Source organism: Zingiber officinale, chromosome 3A (assembly GCF_018446385.1).
Source record: "Zingiber officinale cultivar Zhangliang chromosome 3A, Zo_v1.1, whole genome shotgun sequence".
NCBI classification, from domain to species: Eukaryota; Viridiplantae; Streptophyta; class Magnoliopsida; order Zingiberales; family Zingiberaceae; genus Zingiber; species Zingiber officinale.
The window spans coordinates 66,276,208-66,283,899 of NC_055990.1; the positions used below are offsets into that span (position 1 = coordinate 66,276,208).

Here is a 7,692-nt window from a genome sequence, read left to right on the forward strand (position 1 = left end):
GGGAATGAGTTATTATCCAATTTCAAGGATTCATTCCCTTATTTGCATTCCTATTCCTATAATCCAAATATTAACAATGACAATCAATGATTCCCATTCTCATTCCCTAATCCATTATCCTAAACCAAACACTCCCTTAGTTCATTATAAATTTGACTCGACTTAAGTCGATTATCTTATCAAAAAATCTTGAATCAGCTCAGCTCGTTTACTGCCTCTTACTTTGGTCTTAAGTTTTTTTTTCAGTGCATCCAATTTCTGAAGCCATGGATATGGATGTTTATTGCTACTCGTCTTCTATTCCTCAACCCTAATTAGGGTTAGGCTTTCGCACGCTCAAACCCCACAAGGCCAAAGGTTCGTTCCCGAAACACACTCGGTTTTTTAAACCATTTTCTTTTTCTTTCCGCAAACCCGCTTTGGCCTCGCCTGGGGTGGCGGCAAGCGCTGTACGCTTCAGCGCATCTGCCGCTTCTGCTGCCGCCTCCGCCGCCGCCATATGGACAGAAGTTCCATGGCCTCTACCTCGCCTAGACGCCTCCACTCCGTAGCCGAGATCCTCAAGCTGCTCCATAGTGTTGGCCACTGCTCCGACCTCGACCTCTCCAACCTGGACTCGACCGGCAGTGACAGTCTTGGATGCCAGTTCGATCGGATCCTTTCTTCCTTCCTCAAGAATATCTGCAAGAATGGTCAGATCCGGTCACTGCCTGCCACGCTTCTCGACGGGAGTCCCATCGATCTATTCAAGCTCTACTCCATGGTGCAAAGGGAAGGTGGCTATGGTGCGGTGTCAAAGGAGTGCAAATGGAAATCAGTAGCAGAGGCAATGGGATTGGATCCGTGTATGGAGATGTCGTTGAAATTGGTCTTCCTTAATTACCTGCTGGAACTGTGGCTTCAAATATCAGAGAACAAAATGGAAAATCGTGAACCAAAGCGACACAAGAATGCTGGCACTTCTTTTGTCAGCTCAAGTTCTTGTAAAACTATAAACTATAAGATGGTTGGTGAGCCCATGCCACCTTTAAATACAAATAAAGACCAATTCTCGACAACACTTGTTGATGCTAAGAGCAATGCCAAGGATGTTGTAACCTTGGGAGGATTCGTTGCTAATGGAGGAAGTAACCATAAGAAGAGGAAGAAACAACCTCTGGCTCCAATGCTTAATTGGCTAAGGAAAGTAGCAACAAATCCATTTCATCCTTCTTTGGCAAACACCTTGACATCAAACACGAGCAAAAACAATTCATCTGAAGTTGGGAAGCTCTATGCTCAAGCACTTTTAGCTGCCCAAGCGAGGTCTTTCCGAAGAAGAAGTAGTAGATCAAGTCCAAATTTGTTGCCTTTGCAGGTACCCTTATTTCTCTTTCATCTTATAATTTATGCAATTGTATTTCACATCTCTAAGGCATCACATGGTAGAGGGGATTGCATCACACAATTTGGAAAAAGTGATAAAAACTCAATTTCTTTATCATAATTCATCAATACCATATCACACATTTATACCTTCTAGATATAAAGACTCATGTAAACTCTTAATTGATGCTTCTATTTTTCCAACACTGGAAATTAAAACACATTGGAATTGCTAGGAATTTATAGCTGACTTTTTTATTTTCAAATCTTCATTTTCCAAAGTATGTCAAATTAAAAGTTGAGTTTTAGAATCTTTATTTCCACATTTATAAACTTTTAGAGGAGATCGCTACTTGTCTCCATCACAATTTCACTAAATCTCATGTTTTGTTTTTCTCTAATGCCTTCGTCTCTTCATTTCTCATGCTTCGATAAGATGGTAGACATGGCAATGGAGTTCAAGTTAACCAAGTAGGCTTTATGTCATGGTGAAAAATGAAATTTATGTTGATGATATAATTAGAAACAAAATGGATTTAGCAAGGGCTCAGAATACTAACTTAGATATTGGAATAAGCAAGGACTCAGATACTAACAGTTGAGTTGAGGAATAACTTGATGTTTTAAGATGGTAGAGCTCATTTTGTTATTTAGCATGTCCAATCATCTTTCTTAAATCTTTGTCTAGTGTACACTAATAAACAAGTACCTAAAGGGTTGTCAAAGTTACTAATAAGAGATGCTAGCATCTTGACCTTTTTGAAGTGTGTTTGTTTTACAACTTCTGACAATTTTATAAGTTAAAGATTGTAGAAAACTTGGTGAGAAAGAGAGAAAAATCGACAATGAAGGCTGAACAACAGAGAAAAATCTAATTAAGAAGGTTCAGAAAAGGAATACATCTATGAAAGCTTGGAGAAGGAAACAATTAAAAGTTAGCAATGAAGGCTGATCAATAAAGATAAACTGCCAATGACAAAGACTAGAGAAAGGAATCATAAAAGGAAGGAAAAATGAATAATGAAGTGTGAACATTAAAAATAACCTGCCAATAGTGTAGATTAGAAAATGAAATCATGCTGTAGATGAAATATTTTTGTTTTTTTTCTTTAGAAAATAGAGTTGATGAAGGTTGAAAAAAGAAAATACAGTGAGAAGTTAGTATCTGATAATGGATGAGTATAGAGAATTAATGATGGTGGTGAAACAAAAGAGTGAAAGGTGGAGATGACTGTACAGAGGATGCAATGAAAGAAACAATGTGTGATGATGAAAAGAGAAGTGATTTCCAATATGTTGATTGCCATCAACATATGATTTATGAAAATTCCAACACGCACTTGCTTTAGTTTCCACATATTCCACAAGAGAGAAGCTTTCTAGGAGATTTAGATGAATATTTAAGTTTTTTTAGTTGCAAAAAATAATTTTTAAGCTCAAATACCTAACACACATTTAAAATCCAAAATGTTATGCACTAATGTAAATAGCATTAATATCAGATGTCTACTTCTAATATTTGTGTTAAAGTCTTAATTTGTAATTTAGTCTCCTCGTCGATTCTCTCATAAGTTACAAATCTAGATATATTGACCATTCCACCCTCTATGGCAATCCCTTTTTGCTGGAGTGACTTTTAAGTCTTAGGGATGCCTAGCACCTCGTTAAACCTTCATGATTAGACATTCCTTGTTGATTGTCATTGAGTGGTTGAGCACCTTGATTCTTGTCTGTGATTCGGTGACATCTTAATTCCACCTCTATTATCCAAAACACTACATTACTTCCTACCAATATTTATCTCATCTTTAATGTTCTAAAACTCGATTTGGGTGGCCGCCTAGATGAAAATGGAAGAGGGACTAAGTAGTCTCATTAGACCGTTGTTCTAAAAAGAAGTTTGGGTCACCTGGATAACCTAGGCAACTCTTTCAAGTGATGTCAAAGCAAGTAGTTCAGGAGGGTTACAATAACAACGGTTGTTCCAAAAAGAAGTCTTAGCCTAGGGAACTCTCTCAAGTGGTTCGAGATGTCAAAGCGAGTAATTCAGGTGGGTTACAATAACAACCAAGTCTTTATTCCACTAAGTGGGATCAACTATATGGTTCCTCTAGCATCATTAAGCTCAATCCTTTATAATATCCTCATTTATATTTAAATAAAATTTATGTTATAATAATGTTGCTAGCCAAGTTTTCTTTAGTCTCCTTTCTCGATATCATGGTCTCATATTGCTTAAATGAAGTATTTATTGGTCATCCAAGTACATGTACCATCTTAAACGTGACTCTGAGAGCTTTCCCTCAGTCGGTACAATCCCAACTTTCTTTTTAATGTTCTCATTTTTTATCTTGCCTTTTCTTATATGTTCGCATATCTACTTTAATATCTTCATTTCTACAACTCTTATCTTCTGCTTATGTGCTTAATTTATGATCCAACATTCAACTCTTATCTTCTGCTTATGTGCTTAATTTATGACCCAACATTCAGCTCCATAACACAGATCAGGTTTAACTGTCATTTTTTAATTTTTCATATAAGTTATAAAGGTACGTATCTTACAATCACAAAGAATACCTGTTGCCCTCCTCGATTTCAACCATGTTTCTTGTATTTTATGTAAAACATCTCTATCAACCCCTCCATCCTTTTGCAAAACTGATTTGAGATATTTAAAACTCTTAGTTATAGGGAATTTGTTCTCTTATGTTACAAATGGTCCTGCTACATCTACTACTGCTTAATTTAAATTTTATATATTCTATCTTTATTTTACTAAGATTAAACATTTTACATCTAGTATTTCCAATCAAAATTCAAGTTTAACATTTACTCCATCCATGTGTCTCATCATCCAAAATGATGTCATCTAAAAACAACATGCACCAATTTTACGTGTCTCGGTGAGTTCATCCATGAGTTGCGCAAAAAGATATGAGCTTAAAGTTAATCTATAATGTAATCCTATCTTTATAGGAAATGTTTTGGTTAATCCACTTACAGTCGTCACTCTTTTCAATACGATATAGTGTTTACAGATTGTTTGTTCCTAAGTTACTGGACTATAACTTCCTTAGCATTTCTTATAATTGGAGCACTTATCAAGTGTGCTGTATTTTATTAGTTCTGGTTTTCTGGAAGGATGTATCTTATCTCGGTTAATCCACTTGCAGTCGTGACTCTTTTCAATACGATATAGTGTTTACTGATTGTTTGTTCCTAAGTTACTGGACTATAACTTCCTTCGCATCTCTCATAAATGGTGCACTTATCAAGTGTCCCATATTTTATTAGTTCTGGTTTTCTGGAAGGATGTATCTTATTTCCATGTTATTTAATTTCGTGATTAAATTCTTAAGATCCACAAACCTATCATGCTAAATTTGTCAAACAAAGCAGATTATGGCAATTCTGTTTTTAAGCACAGGTTGGTAGCACTGAACAGAGTAAAGCAGCCAGAAGCAATGAGAAGCTTCAGTCTGAAAGGTGGCTTTCTAGAGATCTGCAAAGAGCTAAGATACCTATTGGTGCAAAATTTCAAGCAGTAATCCCAGATTGGATAGGCAGACCTCCTATTGGAAGGGGGAGGCAAAATACCTGTCAGTGTGAACGACCACAATCTGCAGAATGTGTTAGATGCCACATTGCAGAAAAAAGGCAACAACTAAAATGTGAACTTGGCAGGGCTTTCCATGATTGGGGATTTGAAAGTATGGGTGAGGAAGTTGCATTTTCATGGACTGAGGAAGAAGAAAAAAAGTTTCGGGATATAGTTTTTAAGAATCAGCCATCTCTAAACAAGAATTTTTGGGAGGAGCTTAACCTCAATTTTCCTTATAAGACAAAGAAAAGCTTAGTTAGCTACTATTTCAATGTGTTTCTCCTGGGATGGAGGAGGTACCAGAACTATGTTACTCCAAAAAATATTGACAGTGATGATGAAGTAACCGAGTTTGACTTCACCAGTCATTCTTTTCAAAATCACTCGGCTTCCGAATGGGCAATGGATATAGATGAAGATGATGGTCAAATGTTGCATTGAAGTCCATTTAATGTGGGAATTTTTGGGTGACCGTTGCTACATTGTGAAATACAATTAAGGAATTTTGGTAGTTCATTGGTTTGAACTTTGGCAATTACCTGTGATTCAGAGCTTTCCAAAGGTGCGGCCGGATGAGAATAGTGGTGGTTAGAGACGAGCTATTTTGCACGATATTGGAGGTATGCTGCATTTAGTGTTCTGCTATGAGTATCTTGTTTGACATTTTTTTTCCTTTATAGCAAAAGAAAATGTCAAAAAATTGTTCCCACAATCGATCTAACTCTTAAGGTAATTGGCTTTGCTATTATTTTTTTCTCAATGCTTAAGAACAAGATTAGGTTTATATAGCGGCTCCAAACTGAAAGGAAAGGGTAGAAAATATAATATAATAAGGGCAAAAATCAAAAGACACCCTTCATTATTGTTTTTTTTTGTCAAAAAAAATAGTAGTCTAATTTTAAAAATATCAAAATAGTGTTATATTCTATTTTCCATTTTGAAAATATTTGTAGTATTGTTGGAGCAAGTTTAGTTAAAATTATTAAAAGTGTAGTAATATTGTTTAAAACTATTATAACAAAATTGTTTATAGTAGGTTTATTTAAAATTATTATAATGTGTAATAATTTTGGTCAAAGTTGTTGTATGTTATGGTAGTTTTTTTTTAATGAGAGAAATATATATATCTCAAAAGGTACACAAACATATAAAGATAATGATCCATTATCTGATGAAGTATCAGATCTATAAAGGAATTTATGATGTAATGTACATATGCACTTGAGTACTAATAATCTCTCATAGCATCTCGTCCCGGTCAACTACTCATCTTCCAATTTCCCAAATGAGAATTAGGAGATGAGGTATCGAGTGAATCATATGTGCCTCCACCTTGCGTGTGTCACAATATTCGTTGTGTATAGCTCGCATGTCACCTAGCATCATCTTTGTATATTCCACATGTGTCCTAGTGTCATCAACCCTTCATCTCCTTCGGCTCTGTGGCATGCATCGGAGTATATGGTCAACCAATGCTCTTCGGAAGTAAATTTTAGTAAGTGATCAATTATCAACATATTTGACGTGTTTTTATCATGAGTCATTTGTTGTAGACTAGTTATACCTTTTTGATGAATCTATTCATCCTCGTAAGCTTTTTGATAAAGTCTCAGTCATAAATAAATTTGGAACATCTTTACCACAAATCGTTTGTTGCAACTATATAGACTTTTCTAATGAGTCTATTCACTTTCTTGAATTTTTTGGTAAAATCTCAATCATAAATGAATTTGGGATGTCTTTACCACGAGTAATTTATTATAGACTAGATAGTTCATTCAAATAGGGATTTATTCATCTATACATCACTCTCATCTCAATCGTGCTATCATCCATACTCTAGAGCATGACTCTCCTCTCTCATCACTCCACATCCCTACTCACATCACTCTCACTACACTCTTTCAAAAGGTATAATCTAGTGAGAGCTCAAACGACATCGACAAATTGCTCCTCGAAGTGTCCTCCGTCCCGTCTAGCACTTGGCTCTAGTAATTTGCCCCCATGCCCACTCCAGCCTCTCAGGTCTATCCCTGCCGTCTCTCTGGAGTAGTGTGTATGTGTCCGAAGCATCTATATCTGGGTGTATGTAATGTGAAAGCATCCTTCATCTGTCGTGAAAGTGTAGTGAGATACCTCGCTCTCGTGATGTTGCGATCTCATGATGTTGCTATCTCTGGATCCGATCAAGTACTCTTTTTTGCTACAAAGTCGGTAACTTTAGCTTAACAAGGTGCCAATTAAAGAAAATAGTTGGAGTGATTTTAATTAAATTGGAGTAATTTTTATTAAGTTGAAAACTGATATTTTGAAATAAAAGAGTTGGAGTGATTTGGGTTAAATTGGAGTAATTTTTATTAAGTTGAAAAATGATATTTTAATATAAAAGAGTTCGTCACCTGTAATAAGTTTTACTAAATAGTTGTAATTTTATTTGACAATGTTTTGGCCAAAGTTATTACAATGTTAGAATAATGATATTTTTAGATGAAAAATAGGATAAGGTAGTGTTTTGATACTGATGCGGTCTAAAAGTGGAGAAGATGATAAATTGGGGACGTGTTTCTATGGTTGACTAGATAAAGTTTTCAGTGTCTTGTAAAACCAAGAATGTTAGTGCCGGACTGAGAAGAGGTTCCCGACGTTGATTTTTCGACGCTCAAATCAGTCTTTGGTTTAGTGGAGAAAAATAGTAGAAATGAATAGTGGCTTAGTGCGTGTAA

General features: G+C 35.7%; 1 protein-coding gene across 1 annotated transcript; it reads left to right on the forward strand.

Moving 5' to 3' along the window:
• Positions 1 to 237: 237 nt before the first annotated feature.
• Positions 238 to 5,729, forward strand: LOC122051959 (AT-rich interactive domain-containing protein 2-like). The gene is made up of 2 exons (XM_042613321.1): positions 238 to 1,357; positions 4,796 to 5,729. Exons 1-2 carry the CDS (start codon positions 500 to 502, stop codon positions 5,408 to 5,410), a joined length of 1,473 nt encoding a protein of 490 aa, XP_042469255.1. The 5' UTR covers positions 238 to 499; the 3' UTR covers positions 5,411 to 5,729.
• The last annotated feature ends 1,963 nt before the right edge of the window (positions 5,730 to 7,692 follow it).

Coding starts and splice junctions, on each gene's coding strand:
- LOC122051959 (XM_042613321.1), top strand. CDS start 500: ATGGACAGAAGTTCCATGGCCTCTACCTCGCCTAGACGCCTCCACTCC. Junction 1,358..4,795: donor CAAATTTGTTGCCTTTGCAG/GTACCCTTATTT, acceptor TTTTAAGCACAG/GTTGGTAGCACTGAACAGAG.